At 48.8% G+C, this 18,903-nt stretch overlaps 1 protein-coding gene across 1 annotated transcript in view; it reads left to right on the plus strand.

The window, feature by feature from the left end:
• LOC115481048 (ras-related protein Rab-11B-like) overlaps positions 1-17,442 on the plus strand; it is a 55,721-nt gene extending 38,279 nt beyond the window's left edge. Inside the window, exons 3-5 of the mRNA XM_030220038.1 lie at positions 2,099-2,292; positions 3,328-3,408; positions 17,103-17,442. Of these exons, the coding sequence (XP_030075898.1) occupies positions 2,099-2,292; positions 3,328-3,408; positions 17,103-17,248 (421 nt within the window). The 3' untranslated portion in view covers positions 17,249-17,442. The remainder of the gene's footprint in view (positions 1-2,098; positions 2,293-3,327; positions 3,409-17,102) is intronic.
• The last annotated feature ends 1,461 nt before the right edge of the window (positions 17,443-18,903 follow it).

Raw genomic sequence — 18,903 nt, forward strand, 5'->3', positions numbered from 1 at the left:
TCTGTTCTGTTTTCATGGAAGAAAATCCTAGAGAAGGAGCACGATTGGCAAAAGTACATATGAGAATGGAGCGGATATAGCACTGTTTATAGAAGAGAGTGTTTATGAACAACTTAAATGTAAAGGTGGACAAAACCATAGGACCAGACGGGATCCATCCCAGGATATTGAGGGAGTTCAGAGAGGTTCTGGCGGGTCCTCTTAAAAATTTGTTTAATACATCCTGGGAGAGGGGAGAGATTCCATGTGATTGGAGAAGAGCGGATGTGGTGTCTTTTCAGAAAAGTGGTGACAGAGAAGAAGCTGGAAACTATAGACCGGTAAGCTTCAGTTCGGTTACTGGAAAAGTAATGGAAGCGATGCTGAAGGAAAGGATAGTGAATTTCCTGGAATCCAATAAGTTGCAAGATCCAAGGCTATATGGTTTTATCAAAAGTAAATCATGCCAAACAAATCTCATAGAATTCTTTGACTGGGTGACCAGAGAATTGGATGAGGACGTGCGATAGATGTAATCTACTTAGATTTCAGCAAAGCCTTTGACACAGTTCATTGGAGGCTCTTGAATAAACTTGACAGGCTAAAGATAAGACCTGAAGTGGTGAACTGGACAAGGAACTGGTTGGCGGACAGACGCCAGAGAATGGTGGTAATGGGAAAGGTGAGTAGTGGAGTGTCTCAAGGATTGGTGCTGGGGCCGATTCTGTTCAATATTTGTGAGTGACATTGTTGAAGGGTTAGAAGGTAAAGTTTGCATTTTTGTAGATGATACCAAGATTTGTAACAGAATGGACACCCTGGAAAGGAGAAACAGGGGTGATATGATACAGACATTCAAATAGTTGAAAGGTATTAATCTGTAAACAAACCTTTTCCGGAGACAGGAAGGCGGTAGAACTAGAGGACACGAATTGAGGTTGAAGAGGGGTAGTCTCAGGAAAAAATGTCAGGAACTATTTCTTCATGGAGAGGGTGGTGGATACTTGGAATGCCCTCTCGCGGGAGGTGGTGGAGATGAAAACGGTAACAGAATTCAAAAATGCGTGGGATGAACACAAAGGAATTCTGTTCAGAAGGAATGGATCCACAGAAGCTTAGTGGAGATTGGGTGGCAACACCGGTAATTGGGAGGCAATGCTAGTGCTGGGCAGACTTTGGTCTGTGCCCTGAAAATGGCAAGGACAATTCAAGGTAAGGTATACATATAAAGTAGGACATACAATGAGTTTATCTTGTTGGGCAGACTAGATGGACCGTGCAGGTTGTTATCTGTCGTTATCTACTATGTTACTATAACCTTCAGCGGCAGTCTTTGCAGTCATTTTGATGGCAAGGGCAGGACCAGAACCAGAACCAACTGGGGATCGCTCCTGCCCTGACTAAGCTGGTAGGGCTGGGGAGAACCTAGGAGGAATGGTAGGGTAGTTATTTTCTTTTTTTTTTTTTTTTTGGGGGGGGGGGGGCAGACAGAACGGGCATCAACTTTTGCACTTGCATTTTCTGCTGAAACTAAAACCTGGCCAGATCTGAACTTTGGGCCGATTTTGGTGCAAAACCAGAATTTGTCAGCTTCTAGTTCAGGGGGCTGACTTAATCCTGAAGTCTCAGGAAAGAGAGGTAGTAGAGAAGATTCATGAGCAAGAACTGAACTCAGGCAAGGAGAGCATTCCTCTGTGATCTTCTTTAAGCTTATTAGACCCACTCAAGAGGATGGAATTGGGAGTGACTGTAATAGAATGATGTTTTGTAAGTTTTTCCTGGTCTCTTATCTATATTTCTGGGAATGGAGGTTTAGGTGATCATTGTGTTTTGACTTTTATGGCAGAATTCTATACCTGGTCTTTGCTGGTGGTCTCCTATCCAAGTATTAGGCTGATTCTGCTTTATTGCCATGTTCTAACACATTCAGGTTCCCTCACACCAGTGTTACTGGGGGTATTGGGTAAGTAAGTAATTCTCTAATGTTGGGTGCATTTATTGCAGGTGTTATTGCAGATGTTTTTATTCTTGGGCCTACCTCCCCCCCTCCCCAACACACACACACACGCGCCAATTTTCCAAGCTTTTCTTATTTGGACACTTTTTAATTTGGTTGCAGGTATTATCGTGGTGCTGTGGGGGCCCTTCTGGTTTATGATATTGCCAAACACCTGACATACGAGAATGTGGAGCGCTGGCTGAAGGAGCTTCGCGATCATGCAGACAACAATATAGTAATAATGTTGGTTGGCAATAAGAGCGACCTGCGGCACCTGAGAGCTGTACCCACAGATGAGGCCCGGGCATTTGCAGGCGAGTGGCACAAGGAGTCTGTAAGCATGATCAATGCTGAATGGTGTCGATAATAGTTAGAGCAGTCTCTGCTGTTTGAAGGAACAGCAAAGCAACGCTGCTGGCTGCTTTCCACTACAGACATCAAACATTTATGTTCCCTTTGATAGCTGGAAGTGGTTCAACATGTTTTCCAAGACTGTTGTAACAAAATAGAATAATTTCAAAATAAATTATGTAACAGCAAGCATTCTGGTAAAAGTAAGTTGCTGGTGGGGGGGACAGAGACCTGACCATGTTCTAGGGGTTGCTGCTGGGTAGCTGTATTTTTCCATTAGTTCAGCTGTAGACCAGCAGTATGGCCCCCAATTGTGGAATGAATTCAACTTACAGAGTAGAAAAGCATCTTAACTATTTGTAATTTTAAAAGCTTTTGACATCGTAGCTGTGGAGAGGCAGTGATGACTGGTGGGTTGATTTTAAAATTGTAATTGTGTGTTTGTAACTTTTATTGTAAGCCTTTTTTCTGGTTTTCTGAAAAGCAGGGTATCAGGTTGTGATAACCTGTTCCTCAAACTGATAATCATATGAGCTGCAGACTAGACCTTCAGTTTGGTGCCATATCTTCTTGAAGACGTTTATTTTGGAGTTCCTTTTGATTTTATGATTATTTTACTTTCCAAACTGGTTAGACCTTTTGTAGACCAGGCAGTTTGTTAAATGTTGATAAACTGTAAAGTGTAATGCTAAACCCTGCCTGCTCCCACAGTTTTGTGAAATGTCTTGTGTGTGAGGACTTTACTCACAGGCTGGGTTGAAAGGAGACCAAAGTCCTCCATGTTTAGCCTTTTACATTTGCTTCTCTGAAACCCTCTAGTAGTGGTGGTTACAGGGGCAGGTAGAATAAATTTAGCAGGACTGTGTCCATTGGAGAAATTGCCTTCATGATGAAACAGTTGGTTCTGAAGGCACAGAAGGAAGCTAGTAGATTTTAAAAAAAAAAAGTGAAGCTTCTGTTACGTCCTGTCAACAGTGTTTATGCATCTTCTTTTGCAGAAAAGAACAACTTATCATTCATCGAAACATCTGCCTTGGATTCAACTAATGTAGAGGAAGCATTCAAAAATATTCTGACAGGTAAAGTTTCCTCATCTGAGAATTAAAGTTCTCGCCCCCAAGGTCACATATTAAGAGGTAAAATCCACCCACAGTCACATTCTGTCAGTGAAGGTCATGAAGGAAAATGTAATGTATAAGATGAGCCTTCTGCTTCATGGGCTTACTGCAAGCATCTCTCCAGTGGGATAGAAAGCCCTGAAGAGCTCCAGGAACGTGGATGGAGTCCCAGCATGGTTTTCTGTTTACCAAAGCATCTACCAGTGAACACGTAAGAGCATGTTAGGCTTATTTTCTCTGAGGCTTTGTGTGTGAGATGGGGGTGGGGGTTTGCTCTGTGCTGTGTTTAGTTAGCCTACTCCATGTTTGAAATGCTAGAACTCCCGATTAGGTCCTAAGTCTCTCAAATTTGGGTGCTAGAGGCCACTAGCACCCATGTTTACCAGCACACACATGATCAGAGGGATCTGGCATTGCAAACAGCGCCTGCGCCAGGAAATACCACAAGTCTCATTTAAATGAGCTCTGCAGTATTTCACCCATATGATCAGAGCACAGCACTCTGATCGTACAGGTGGATTAGCGCCTTAACCCTTCGGCAGCTCGTAGCTGGTGCTAGGTTAAAACTCCTCCCCTGCCCAAGCCAGCAGCTCGGGCTGTCAGGGTGTAAACCTCCTCCCCACTGAACAAGTTTCCCTGGTGGTCCAGTGACCTTCTGTTCTCCCCCCCCCCCCCCCCCCCCCCCCCGGACACAAAAAATGTCCCTGGTGGCCCAGTGGCCAACTCTACCCCCACCCCATACCCTTTGAAGTGAGGAGGGAGTAGCATCGCCCTACTCTGCCCAGTGCATCCTGGGATGCACTACATGCCCAGGCACAGTCTTCCCACAGAAGTCCCCTGATGATCAAAATTAATAGCGTGCATAAATTTGCATGCTATTAGTTTTGATCATGAGGTTCTTTAATTCCCCGTGCTGTTCCGGTGCTAATTATCCAGCACTGTTCAGAACAGCATGGGGGATTTCATCATCGGGGCCTTAGCCCTTCTGTCTTGCTTAGAGTTTGGGTGGGGAATGGACCGGACTGGACAACTACATTTTCCTTAGCGTCCCTCCGGACCGGCCCAGGATTGGACTGATGGGTTGTGCTCGCCTTCCAGCAGGTTGGAGACTGAGAAAAAAACTCTGACTCTAGCGAGCCAATAGGAGCCCTGGTCACGTGACCCTAGCCTCAGTATTTTCTCAGTCTCCCAGCAGGTAGGAAGTGAGCCCATTAGTCTCTCTTTATTTTCTGACTTGTCTGAATTTTTTGTCTAGTTGGTACTTTATTCTGTACTTATTCTGTACTTTATTCTGTGCCACAGGAATACTTTGGAGGCTTGTTAGAATTTCAGTTTTGCCTCAGGGGTGTTATACTCGGGTGTCCCGGGTCCCTCCCCCTTTTCCTCCCCACCTCCCTGCTAACGAGTACAAATTTTCAGGGAAGGGCCCCCTTTTGACAAGCAAAAGGGTGTTGCCTTTGGGAGAGGCAGCCAGGTTTCAAATATTGAAAAAAAAAAAAAAAGAGAAAGCTAAGCAGAAGCAGTGCTTCCCCATAGACCTAACGAGCAGACAGCTCCGTTTAGTGTTTATTATTCTGTCTGTGTGCATGTTAGCAGCTCCTTAAAAAAAAAAAAAAAACGCTGAGAACTTTTCTGGTTCTCCTATGGTTGAGTTTCGCGGGTGTGTAGTTTGCTAAGCGCTATTTTTATATTCGGAGCGTCTTTTGCTTTAAAAGAATTTAGGCGCCAACCAGCTCGTTGTGTGCACGCGCGTTCCCGCGATGTCGGCAAAGCTTAAGCGGTGCGCTGTATGTCAGCGTCGGGGGGGTTGGTTCCTCCGGCGCTTGCAAATTTTGTACGGCGGCGTTTGGAGCGTCGGGCTCTACGGTTCCTTCTGCTTCGGGGATTCAGTCTTCGGCTCCCGTTCCTTCGCCGTACGCGCGCCGCCGCCATGTCAGAGATGTTGAAACTATGTGCTGTCCGCCAGTGTCAGGGGGTTTTCTTCCGGCTCCTGTAAGTACTGTACCACTCTGGCGGGTGCGTCGAGCCATTCTTTGCTTCTTTGCTTTCGTTGTCGGCAGTTTCGTTGTCGGTTCACAGTTTATCGCCGTCGATGCCGGTGTCAGTAAGTTCTGAGGGGTCAGGCGCGCCGCCAGAGGCCGCTCCCGCGATTTTGGCGCGAATGGCAGCCATTTTGAATCTTGCTCCATCTTCGCCATCGCGTGCACAGACTTTGGACATCAATATCTCCAATCCGGATTCTGGTATTTTGGGAGCTCTGGTGCAATCTGGGCCTACTCAGGCAGGGGGTTTTCCTCCTGAGTTTGTGCTCCAGATGTACCAGGCCTTTTTGATGCAACAGCTGGGGCAGAGAATTCTGTCAAGCCTGCTCTTCCACCCCCAAAAAGATTTAGGGAAGGTGATTTGTCTGGAGATTTTTATGGCGATCAGGAGAGGTCCTATTTAGTACAGCAGGAAGAGCTTGCAGAAGATTGCTGGGATGGTCTCTCCTCTGCAGATTCAACTTAAGCGCCATAGTAGCTCCAAACATGTTTATTCACCTATTCTCAGGGCATAGGTTAAAGCATTTTTGTGCTTGCTTAAAGAATTGTTATACAAAATATTACTTTTCCATCAAGCCATATACTTTGCATGGCTTTACATGCAGCGGTTTTTATACAAGAAATGCTTTCTTTTGGCAGGAAAGCCCTGTGTAAATTGTCATGGCTCTTTAAGCCTATCATGCTGTATGTTTTCTTTGTACACTGGGACGCAGCTGTTACAAGCATGTTTTTTCTGTTGGAACTTCACAGGTCCATGTCCTCCGAAGTAGTAAAGAGAGTCATTTTAGAATAATGCAGTTTGTTTTTCTTTTCAATGCATCTTAACAAAAGCTCACATTTCCCTTCTCCTCCTCCTTCCCCAGTTTTATTATTTTACTGGACATTCCCACAGGAAAGCTTTAGGAACAGTAGGGAGAGTAGCACTGCTACTTTCAACAGCTATTTACAACGTCTTAACGGTAATACTAGTCTTCTATTTTTACATGTTCATAGCTCTTAAAATACAAAGAAAATACAGAAACGGTGCAAACCAATTGAACATAGTTTTTGGGCAATTCACTGGCTGTGCACAATGCTTCATTTGTTGGCACATTTCCAACTTTACTTCAAGCTGAAGCCATCTTTTGTTCCCCTCTCCTTCTCAGAGTGTCAAGATGCTCATAATTCTGTTTATTCAAACAGCAAAAGTATCCTTGGTTCTGGTATAGGCAGTTGAGGGAAGTTCTGTACTAGTTTTCAGATTGAAATACTCAGAGGGATTTTGTTGAGCAGTATAACGACAACTTATTGTAGTCTAGGCTACCACCTTCTAAATCTATGAAAATTAAAAGCAGTCTTCTGGTACAATTTTGCACATCTCTTCAACTCTGCATGCTGCCCGAGTAAAAAAAAAAAAAAAAAAAAATGTACTCTGGTTCAAGACTTTCTAGTCAGCTGCATTGTACTTTAGCCTACTTATTTCCAGGCAAGAATGATCCACAAGACTAGTAAACCTGTAGCACTTATAAGTGTTCTATTTAAAAAAAAAAAAAAAATGTTACTTCTACTATATTAAGTGTACGCATTGTGGATCATCATACTTTTGGTTTTCACTGACCTCCCTACTGCAAGTACAACTTTTCAGGGCAGTACGCACAGCGCAAGACGGTTAATGGAATGTAAGTGCTATGAGATCAGTAAGAGGAGTGTGCCCGTCCCTTATGGAACCCTCACATTTAACCAATTTTGAAGCCGGTTTTCCACACAGATGTGCAGGTTAAAGCTTAGCTTGTTAAATCTCAGCTCTAAAAAAAAAAAAAAATTTTCATATTTGAAATCTTGTAAACAAATAGCAACTCATTATTTCTCTATTACGTGGGATAATTGTAAGAGGTACCCATGGGGAAGGGGGTTCACTATATTGAGCTCCAGCATATCTCTGGTTGGACTGACGATTTATCAGTGAATGGCACCCAGTGGCTTGGTGGCCTGGGAAGAGCACTAGGGGAAGATTAGACTACTAATTTCACAATGGATAGGACCTTGTTACAAGACAATATCAATTTGGTTTTGGGAAGGGACAAGTATTCTTTCCCCCATTTTGCATGGTCTGCCAGGCAACTGCAGATTGACTATATCCATGTCCTCTTTCTTTCTTCAAGTGCATCTTCTTTATTGGCGTAGTATCCTGCTCTTTTGCCTTTCTGCCGGTTATAAGGCTGGTAGTGCTTGACAGCGCCTCAGCAGTAGCCTATATCAATCGGCAGAGGGTGACAGGGTGCCGGTAAGAGGCGGAGTGTTTCCTGGTATGGGCAGAAGCTCTTCTCACTGCCATATCAGCCTTGCATGTAGCAGGAGTTGACCAATATTCAAGCGGACTTTCCCAGTCGTCGCACGCTCGATTCAGGCGAATGCACTCTCAGCAATCGAGGTGTTTTTAGTTGCTAGTACGTCATTGGGGCACTCCAGTTTTCCATCTGTTTGCTTACAGACTCAACTCAAAGTTCCTCCGAATTTCTTTACGCGCTTCCTCCGTAGCCTCTATTAGGTCGTTTCCTTCAAACGATAGAGGAACATGGGAAGCCAGTAATTCTGGTGTTGCCAGATTGGCCTTCACGCTCTTGATACGTGAATCTGCAGCGGCTGAAGGGGATGTCTTCTCTTCGACTTCCGCTATGCAAGTCCTTGCTGATTCAAGGGCTGGCTTTCCCCGGCTCGATTTGGTCTTACGACTTGTTTATCGAACGAGCCCGTTTAGATCATAGGGGTTTTTCTTTTTTATTTCCACCGTGCTTCGGTCTCGTCGTCGCTCCACCTCTCTCAACTATTTTCGCACCTGGAGAATTTTTGAGACTTGCTGTGCAGATGCTGGGATTGCTCCTTTTCGAGTTTCTGTGGCTCAGATGTTTTTCTGCAGCGAGGATTTGAGGAACGACTGTCTCTTTCTTCCCTTAACATGCAGGCGGCAGCTCTGTCCGGTTTCATAGGTCGGATTTGGGGTAAGTCGGTGGTAGTCTTCCCGAAGTCGCCCATTTCCCATTTCTTAAAAGGAGTTAGCCTTCGGCCACCGGTCAGATTGATCTTTCCATGATGGGACCTTAATCTGGTGTTTTCGGCTCTCTCGGGGCCTCCGTTTGCACCATGGCAAACTTGTTTTTTGAAGGACTTAACCCTAAAGGCAGTGGGGTTTTTTGGTGTCTATTGCGTCCACGAGGAGAGTTTCGGAGTTGCAAGTTTTTTCTGCAGGTCTCCATTTCTACAGTTTGCTAAAGAGCGAGTGGTCCTTCTCTCTCTCTCTCTCTCTCTCTCTCTGTTTCATCTGTCACAGTCGGGTTTCTTCCTGTTCTGGGATTGGTCTCAGGAAATCGGGACTGACCCTACTCCACATTTCGCCCATTAGATTGGAAGCTCCTTGGAGCAGGGACTGTCCTTTTTTCTTAATCGGTACAGCACTGCGTAACCCTAGTAGCGCTCTAGAAATGTTAAGTAGTAGTAGTAGTAGTACACACAAGCAGTACACATTGCTTGCTTTGCATGGTAAGAGAGTGCTTAAACGATATCTCGCAGTCACTGAGGTTGTTCGCCGCTCGGATTGTCTTTTGCTTGTGGCTGGTCACCATAAGAGTTTTTTTCGGTTTCTAAGCCTACGTTATCTAGGGAGGTTTAAAGAGATGGTACCTTCAGCCTACCTCTCGGCAGGCAAGGCAGTCCCGGAGGCTAGTAAAGCGAATGCTACATACCTGTAGAAGGTATTCTCCGAGGACAGCAGGCTGATTGTTCTCACTGATGGGTGACGTCCACGGCAGCCCCTCCAATCGGAAACTTCACTAGCAAAGTCCTTTGCTAGCCCTCGCGCGCCCGCGCGCACCGCGCATGCGCGGCCGTCTTCCCGCCCGAAACCGGCTCGAGCCGGCCAGTCCAGTATGTAGCAAGACAATACACTTCAAGGGAAGACACAACTCCAAAGGGGAGGCGGGCGGGTTTGTGAGAACAATCAGCCTGCTGTCCTCGGAGAATACCTTCTACAGGTATGTAGCATTCGCTTTCTCCGAGGACAAGCAGGCTGCTTGTTCTCACTGATGGGGTATCCCTAGCCCCCAGGCTCACTCAAAACAACAACATTGGTCAATTGGGCCTCGCAACGGCGAGGACATAACTGAGATTGACCTAAAAAATTTACCAACTAACTGAGAGTGTAGCCTGGAACAGAACAAACAGGGCCCTCGGGGGTGGAGTTGGATCCTAAAGCCCAAACAGGTTCTGAAGAACTGACTGCCCGAACCGACTGTCACGTCGGGTATCCTGCTGCAGACAGTAATGAGATGTGAATGTGTGGACAGATGACCACGTCGCAGCTTTGCAAATTTCCTCCATGGTGGCTGACTTCAAGTGGGCTACCGACGCTGCCATGGCTCTAACATTATGAGCCGTGACATGACCCTCAAGAGCCAGCCCAGCCTGGGCGTAAGTGAAGGAAATGCAATCTGCTAGCCAATTGGATATGGTGCGTTTCCCTACAGCCACTCCCCTCTTGTTGGGATCAAAAGAAACAAACAATTGGGCGGACTGTCTGTGGGGCTGTGTCCGCTCCAGATAGAAGGCCAATGCTCTCTTGCAGTCCAATGTGTGCAGCTGACGTTCAGCAGGGCAGGAATGAGGACGGGGAAAGAATGTTGGCAAGACAATTGACTGGTTCAGATGGAACTCCGACACAACCTTTGGCAGAAACTTAGGGTGAGTGCGGAGGACTACTCTGTTGTGATGAAATTTGGTGTAAGGGGCCTGGGCTACCAGGGCCTGAAGCTCACTGACTCTACGAGCCGAGGTAACTGCCACCAAGAAAATGACCTTCCAGGTCAAGTACTTCGGATGGCAGGAATTCAGTGGCTCGAAAGGAGGTTTCATCAGCTGGGTGAGAACGACATTGAGATCCCATGACACTGTAGGAGGCTTGACAGGGGGCTTTGACAAAAGCAAACCTCTCATGAAGCGAACAACTAAAGGCTGTCCTGAGATCGGCTTACCTTCCACTTGGTAATGGTATGCACTGATTGCACTAAGGTGAACCCTTACGGAGTTGGTCTTCAGACCAGACTCAGACAAGTGGAGAAGGTATTCAAGCAGGGTCTGTGTAGGACAAGAGCGAGGATCTAGGGCCTTGCTGTCACACCAGACGGCAAACCTCCTCCAATGAAAGAAGTAACTTCTCTTAGTGGAGTCTTTCCTGGAAGCAAGCAAGATGCGGGAGACACCCTCTGGCAGACCCAAAGAGGCAAAGTCTACGCCCTCAACATCCAGGCCGTGAGAGTCAGGGACTGGAGGTTGGGATGCAGAAGAGCCCCTTCGTCCTGCGTGATGAGGGTCGGAAAACACTCCAATCTCCACGGTTCTTCGGAGGATAACTCCAGAAGAAGAGGGAACCAGATCTGACGCGGCCAAAAGGGAGCAATCAGAATCATGGTGCCTCGGTCTTGCTTGAGTTTCAACAAAGTCTTCCCCACCAGAGGAATGGGAGGATAAGCATACAGCAGACCTTCCCCCCAATCCAGGAGGAAGGCATCCGACGCCAGTCTGCCGTGGGCCTGAAGCCTGGAACAGAACTGAGGGACCTTGTGGTTCACTTGAGATGCGAAGAGATCCACCAGGGGGGTGCCCCACGCCTGGAAGATCTGTCGCACCACACGGGAATTGAGCGACCACTCGTGAGGTTGCATAATCCTGCTCAACCTGTCGGCCAGACTGTTGTTTACGCCTGCCAGATATGTGGCTTGGAGCACCATGCCTTGACGGCGAGCCCAGAGCCACATGCTGACGGCTTCCTGACACAGGGGGCGAGATCCGGTGCCCCCCTGCTTGTTGACATAGTACATGGCAACCTGATTGTCTGTCTGAATTTGGATAATTTGATGGGACAGCCGATCTCTGAAAGCCTTCAGAGCGTTCCAGATCGCTCGCAACTCCAGAAGATTGATCTGTAGATCGCTTTCTTGGAGGGACCACCTTCCTTGGGTGTGAAGCCCATCGACATGAGCTCCCCATCCCAGGAGAGACGCATCCGTGGTCAGCACTTTTTGAGGCTGAGGAATTTGGAAGGGACGTCCCAGAGTCAAATTGGAGCAAATCGTCCACCAATACAGGGATTCGAGAAAACTCGTGGACAGGTGGATCACGTCCTCTAGACCCCCGGCGGCCTGATACCACTGGGAGGCTAGGGTCCATTGAGCAGATCTCATGTGAAGGCGGGCCATGGGAGTCACATGAACTGTGGAAGCCATGTGGCCCAGCAATCTCAACATCTGCCGAGCTGTGATCTGCTGGGACGCTCGCACCCGCGAGACGAGGGACAACAAGTTGTTGGCCCTCGCCTCTGGGAGATAGGCGCGAGCCGTCCGAGAATCCAGCAGGGCTCCGATGAATTCGAGCTTCTGCACTGGGAGAAGATGGGACTTTGGGTAATTTATCACAAACCCCAGTAGCTCCAGGAGGCGAATAGTCATCTGCATGGACTGCAGGGCTCCTGCCTCGGATGTGTTCTTCACCAGCCAATCGTCGAGATATGGGAACACGTGCACTCCCAGCCTGCGAAGCGCCGCTGCTACCACAGCTAGGCACTTTGTGAACACCCTGGGCGCAGAGGCGAGCCCAAAGGGTAGCACACAGTACTGGAAGTGGCGTGCGCCCAGCTGAAATCGCAGATACTGTCTGTGAGCTGGCAGTATCGGGATGTGTGTGTAGGCATCCTTCAAGTCCAGAGAGCATAGCCAATCGTTTTGCTGAATCATGGGGAGAAGGGTGCCCAGGGAAAGCATCCTGAACTTTTCTTTTACGAGATATTTGTTCAGGGCCCTTAGGTCTAGGATGGGACGCATCCCCCCTGTTTTCTTTTCCACAAGGAAGTACCTGGAATAGAACCCCAGCCCTTCTTGCCCGGATGGCACGGGCTCGACCGCATTGGCGCTGAGAAGGGCGGAGAGTTCCTCTGCAAGTACCTGCTTGTGCTGGAAGCTGTAGGACTGAGCTCCCGGTGGACAATTTGGAGGTTGAGAGGCCAAATTGAGGGTGTATCCTTGCCGGACTATTTGGAGAACCCACTGATCGGAGGTTATGAGAGGCCACCTTTGGTGAAAAGCTTTCAACCTCCCTCCGACAGGCAGGTCGCCCGGCACTGACACTTGGATGTCGGCTATGCTCTGCTGGAGCCAGTCAAAAGCTCGCCCCTTGCTTTTGCTGGGGAGCCGCGGGGCCTTGCTGATTCGCACGCTGCTGACGAGAGCGAGCGCGCTGGGGCTTAGCCTGGGCCGCAGGCTGTCGGGAAGGAGGATTGTACCTACGCTTGCCAGAAGTATAGGGAACAGTCTTCCTTCCCCCGAAAAATCGTCTACCTGTAGAGGTAGAAGCTGAAGGCTGCCGGCGGGTGAACTTGTCGAATGCGGTGTCCCGCTGGTGGAGAGACTCTACCACCTGCTCGACTTTTTCGCCAAAAATGTTATCCGCACGGCAAGGCAAGTCCGTAATCCGCTGCTGGATTCTATTCTCCAGGTCGGCGGCACGCAGCCATGAGAGCCTGCGCATCACCACACCTTGAGCAGCGGCCCTGGACGCAACATCAAAAGTGTCATAAACTCCTCTGGCCAGGAATTTTCTGCACGCCTTCAGCTGCCTGACCACCTCCTGAAAAGGCTTGGCTTGCTCAGGGGGAAGAGCATCAACCAAGCCCGCCAACTGCCGCACATTATTCCGCATGTGTATGCTCGTGTAGAGCTGGTAAGACTGGATCTTGGACACGAGCATAGAGGAATGGTAGGCCTTCCTCCAAAAGGAGTCTAAGGTTCTAGCGTCCTTGCCCGGGGGCGCCGAAGCATGTTCCCTAGAACTCTTAGCCTTCTTTAGGGCCAAATCCACAACTCCAGAGTCATGAGGCAACTGAGTGCGCATCAGCTCTGGGTCCCCATGGATCCGGTACTGGGACTCGATCTTCTTGGGAATGTGGGGATTAGTTAATGGCTTGGTCCAGTTCGCAAGCAATGTCTTCTTCAGGACATGGTGCAAGGGAACAGTGGACGCTTCCTTAGGTGGAGAAGGATAGTCCAGGAGCTCAAACATTTCAGCCCTGGGCTCGTCCTCCACAACCACCGGGAAGGGGATGGCCGTAGACATCTCCCGGACAAAGGAGGCAAAAGACAGACTCTCGGGAGGAGAAAGCTGTCTCTCAGGAGAGGGAGTGGGATCAGACGGAAGACCCTCAGACTCCTCGTCAGAGAAATATCTGGGATCTCCCTCTTCCTCCCACGAGGCCTCACCCTCGGTGTCAGACACAAGTTCACGGACCTGTGTCTGCAACCTCGCCCTGCTCGACTCCGTGGAACCCCGTCCACGATGGGGGCGTCGAGAGGTAGACTCCCTCGCCCGCATCGGCAAAGCTCCCTCCGCCGACGTAGTCGGGGAGCCTTCCTGGGAGGTGGCCGCGGTCGGTACCGCACGCGGTACCGACGTCGGGGACCTCAACCTGGGCGATGGGCCAGCCGGCGCCACGCTCGACGGTACCGGTGGCGCAAGCACCCGCCGGTACCGGAGGGGTAGGGCGCAACAGCTCTCCCAGAATCTCTGGGAGAACGGCCCGGAGGCTCTCGTTTAGAGCGGCTGCAGAGAAAGGCTGAGAGGTCGATGCAGGCGTCGACGTCAGTACCTGTTCCGGGCGTGGAGGCTGTTCCGGGCTGTCCAGAGCGGAGCGCATCGACACCTCCTGAACAGAGGGTGAGCGGTCCTCTCGGTGCCGATGCCTGCTGGGTGCCGAATCCCTCGGCGACCCAGAGCTCTCGGTGCCGACACGGGGAGGAGACCGGTGTCGATGCTTCTTCGATTTCTTCCGAAGCATGTCACCGGAGCTCCCCGGCACCGACGAGGAGGACGTCGAATCCATCCGTCGCTTCCTCGGGGCCGAGACTGAAGAAGGTCGATCTCGGGGGGGCTGTACCGCAGGAGCCCTCAGGGTAGGCGGAGACCCACCCGAGGGCTCACCGCCACCAGCAGGGGAATGGACAGCCCTCACCTGCACTCCACCCGATGCACCACCGTCCGACGACATCAGCAGACGAGGTCCTGGTACCACCGACGTCGATGCAGCTATCCGATGTCTCGGCGCCGATGCAGAGGCCCGATGCCTCGATGCACTCGATGCAGGGGCGGCCGAGGAAGATGGTCTGGACGCTGACGACGTCGATGCACTCGAAGATCCCGGTGCCGATGCCGACGAAGAGCCCGAGAACAACACGTTCCACTGGGCTAGTCTCGCTACCTGAGTCCGCCTTTGAAGCAGGGAACACAGACTGCAGTTCTGAGGGCGGTGCTCGGCCCCCAGACACTGAAGACACGACGAGTGTCGATCAGTGAGCGAGATAACCCGGGCGCACTGGGTGCACTTCTTGAAGCCGCTGGAAGGCTTCGATGTCATGGGCGGAAAAATCACGCCGGCGAAATCAAAAGCCGAAATGGCGAAATTTGAAGCACCAAATTTAGAGGGAGAAAAATCTCGACCGAGGCCGAAAAGAGGCCTACCCCGACGACGAAAGAAAACTTACCGGGGCAAAAAAGCTGGAAGTACGGGAGGATTTACACGAAACCCGGCGGGGGGTTTCCGGAGCACTTCCCGACTAGGACAAAGCTTTCCCGAAGGAAAAAAAACACGTTCAAAACAAATTGGACGCGCGAGGTCGACTTTCCGGGGCTCGACACGGCGAAAACACGACCGTACCGAGTGCGGACAAAAGAAGACTGGCCGGCTCGAGCCGGTTTCGGGCGGGAAGACGGCCGCGCATGCGCGGTGCGCGCGGGCGCGCGAGGGCTAGCAAAGGACTTTGCTAGTGAAGTTTCCGATTGGAGGGGCTGCCGTGGACGTCACCCATCAGTGAGAACAAGCAGCCTGCTTGTCCTCGGAGAATGCTCATTCCACTACAGCACAGGCAGCGTCATCCACGGCGTATTGCTTGATGCCTCCTGCAGAGATTTATAAGGCGGCGACTTGGTCCTCTTTCCATTCTTTTCCTATACATTACAGAATTGATGTTCATTGTTGGCAGGAGACGGTCTTTGCATCACGGGTACTCACTGCGGCCTTGCTGGGGTCCCACCCGTAGGACTACTGCTTTGTTACGTCCCATCAGTCCAATCCTGGGCCGGTCCGGAGGGATGCTAAGGAAGGAGAAATTAGACCTTACCTGCTAATTTGCTTTCCTTTAATCCCTCCGGACCGGCCCAGGCCCCTCCCTGTTTCAGTTTTCTGTCTGGGTTTGCATGGTCTATTTATTTGTTTGCAGAGCTGTTTTTTGATAGTTACTTAGACAAATATAAAAAAAAAAAAAAGAATCATTGATCTTCTGTTATGGCCATACCGCTGCTCTGGTAAGGGTTCGTGGTGAGCCATTACAGTGAGGCCATACCGCTGCTCTGGTAAGGGTACGTGGTGAGCCATTACAGTGAGGCCATACCGCTGCTCTGGTGAGGGTAGTCGGTGAGCCATTAAGATAAGGCCATACCGCTGCCCTGGTAAGGGTACGTGGTGAGCCATTACAATGAGGCCATACCGCTGCCCTGGTAAGGGTACGTGGTGAGCCATTACAATGAGGCCATACCGCTGCTCTGGTAAGGGTACGTGGTGAGCCATTACAGTGAGGCCATACCGCTGCTCTGGTGAGAGTTGTCGGTGAGCCTTTATTAGAGCACGTTTTCAATAGTGCTCCCTGGTTGCTGGAATTCCTTGAGGCACAGAATGTATTGTTCTTCTTCTTTCTGCTTTGTTATTCAAATACTGAGGCTAGGGTCACGTGACCAGGGCTCCTATTGGCTCGCTAGAGTCAGAGTTTTTTTCTCAGTCTCCAACCTGCTGGAAGGCGAGCACAACCCATCAGTCCAATCCTGGGCCGGTCCGGAGGGATTAAAGGAAAGCAAATTAGCAGGTAAGGTCTAATTTCTCCATAAGTTCGGAAGCATAGTGCTCACTGCATACACATACAGGTCAGCCTAGGAAGAAATGTCAGGATCAGCAGTAAAGAGTTGCTCATGAAAAGGCAGCATGTTAGGAAGGCAGGTCTCTAGCCCATGTGGGGAGAGCCTGGGAGGAGATGATAAAGGGCAAAAGGAACTTGGAGCAGGATAAAGTTAAAAAGCGCAGATACTAAGCAGACTCCTTCCCACCCCCATTCCCTGTTAGCAGCTGCCTCCTTTTTAGCTCCCTTTGAGCTAATGCTTTTCACTTCTTCCCTCCAAGTATACATGAAGTGGTAGAGCACCAGTCTCGACATCCAGAGGTGGCCGGTTCAAATCCTGCTTCTGCTCCTTGTGATCTTGGCCAAGTCACTTAACCCTCCATTTCCTCAGGTACAAAATTAGATTGTGAGCCCTCCAGGGACAGAGAAATACCCAGTGTACCTGAACGTAACTCACCTTGAGTACTGAAAAAGGTGTGAGCAAAATCCAAATAATTTCCTCACTAGCATGTAGAATGCACTAACTGCTGCTCTGAGCATCCACTTTCATTCTATTGTGACCCATACTTCTGGCCAGCAGGAAATGTATTTTTAGAGTTGGGAGGGGGTAATTATAAAACCAGGGTTTTACCAATGTATTTTCTAATTTCAGAGATTTATCGAATAGTTTCACAAAAGCAGATTGCAGATCGCTTCGCCCATGATGAATCTCCTGGTAACAATGTGGTGGACATCAGCGTGCCTCCCACAACAGATGGACAGAAATCCAGTAAACTGCAGTGCTGCCAGAACCTGTGACTCTGTGGTATCCCATACCTTCTTTACTCTGCTTCTCATAATCTTCTCTGCCAGTGCTGGAATAACATTGCAGTGCTGCCAAAACCTGTGGTTGATTGGCATCAACATCCATCCCCCACCGAGTCTCATTACATCAGTCAGTTTGGGATTAATGCTGCAGTGTTTGCCTTCAAGTGCTTTGTCTAGATACTCAGACGAGCTTCTTACCACTGTATATATTACTTACCAACTCGCTCACCACTATCACTGTAGGGATGACATGCCCTTCTGAAAAAAATCCCTCTGTGCCATGACCTGAGACTTGGTTGGGAGCATTTGGTTGATCTTGATGCAGTGGCTGGGTGGAATTTTCCAGCCTTGACTACAGGGTTTGTCCATTCCAATGGGCAAAATCACGAGAATTCAATCCAAGAATGCATAGGACTCTTCTCTAACCCCCTCCCCTTTTCCTCATGTAGCCAGACTTAATTTAATCTTCAGTCGAATGTGTGTGATCATGGAGACTGCATTGGAAACAGAAATGGAAAAGGACCAAATGTAACATTCTGTATCCTGGTGATCCATCTCTTTAGTCTGTTTCCTCATGCATAGTTGTGCAAGCTCATCGGGTTTCTAGCATCTTTCTGTTTGAACTCTTTGTCCTGGCTGAGAGATCTCTCTACTTTATCCTGCTTGGGGAGCACAAAGCAGTCAGCCGCTGCAGGAGGAATTGTGCATGCATGACTTGATTCCTTGTACTAACCAGATTCACTGATTCTAACTCTGTCCTCCAAGCGGCATTTAAAATGTTAATGGTGTACAGCAAGTGCTGGTGTCAATCCTTGGTAATGGATTAGTGTTAGTGCAGTTCATGTCTTTGCCCTATTTTTTTCTCCACATGTACAGAGGTGGATTGGACTAGTTGCAGCTCCTTTGATCCAGTGTAGCCTTGAGGCTGGAGTAGCACGTTTTTATATGTAGAACTTTACCCATGGTAGGGGAATACACATAGACATTGTGTATTTTATAAAGTTGATGCAAAACAAAAAAAAAACTTTTGTAAACTCTTCCATTTGTTTTCAATGTGGAGTGTTGCTGGATTTGACTTTTTTTTTTTTTAGTAAGCTGTAGATGTTTCTGGTGTAGGTACATAGGTCTATGGTTTATTTCATAGGACGTGTTGATGTATCTGGCCTTTAATGTTGGCATTGTTAGTTTGTGAAGATCACTAAGATCCTTTCTTTATTGACTGTGCAATATCTCAAATGCTCCACATGAAAACAGACCTTGCATGTCTTTTTACTAGTTAATATAGGTCATCAGTAGCTTCTCAGTCATTGTTGTGTAACTTGGGAGAGGATAACAGCTTGTCTTGCATGCATGACATCTTGATTGGTTTTTATTGATTATGATAGCATTGATATTACAGATGCCACATAAAGCCTTTATCAGCTTGATGCCATTGTTAGTCTTGTAAACATGGCTGCCAGCCCTACCAGCGAGAGAGAGAAAGATGCAGGGAAACAGCTATATGGTTAATGAGGCCATGAGTGTGTTTCAAGGGGCTGCTAAGGTAGAAGGGGGGGTGGTAGTTGTTCAGTGTTAGTCTGGGCCAGTATTTATTGTAGCAGCCTCCTGATATGGAAGGGTTAGAAGTACATAAGTATAAGAGAATG

The sequence above is a fragment of the Microcaecilia unicolor genome, chromosome 11 (assembly GCF_901765095.1).
Source record: "Microcaecilia unicolor chromosome 11, aMicUni1.1, whole genome shotgun sequence".
Lineage (NCBI taxonomy): Eukaryota > Metazoa > Chordata > Amphibia > Gymnophiona > Siphonopidae > Microcaecilia > Microcaecilia unicolor.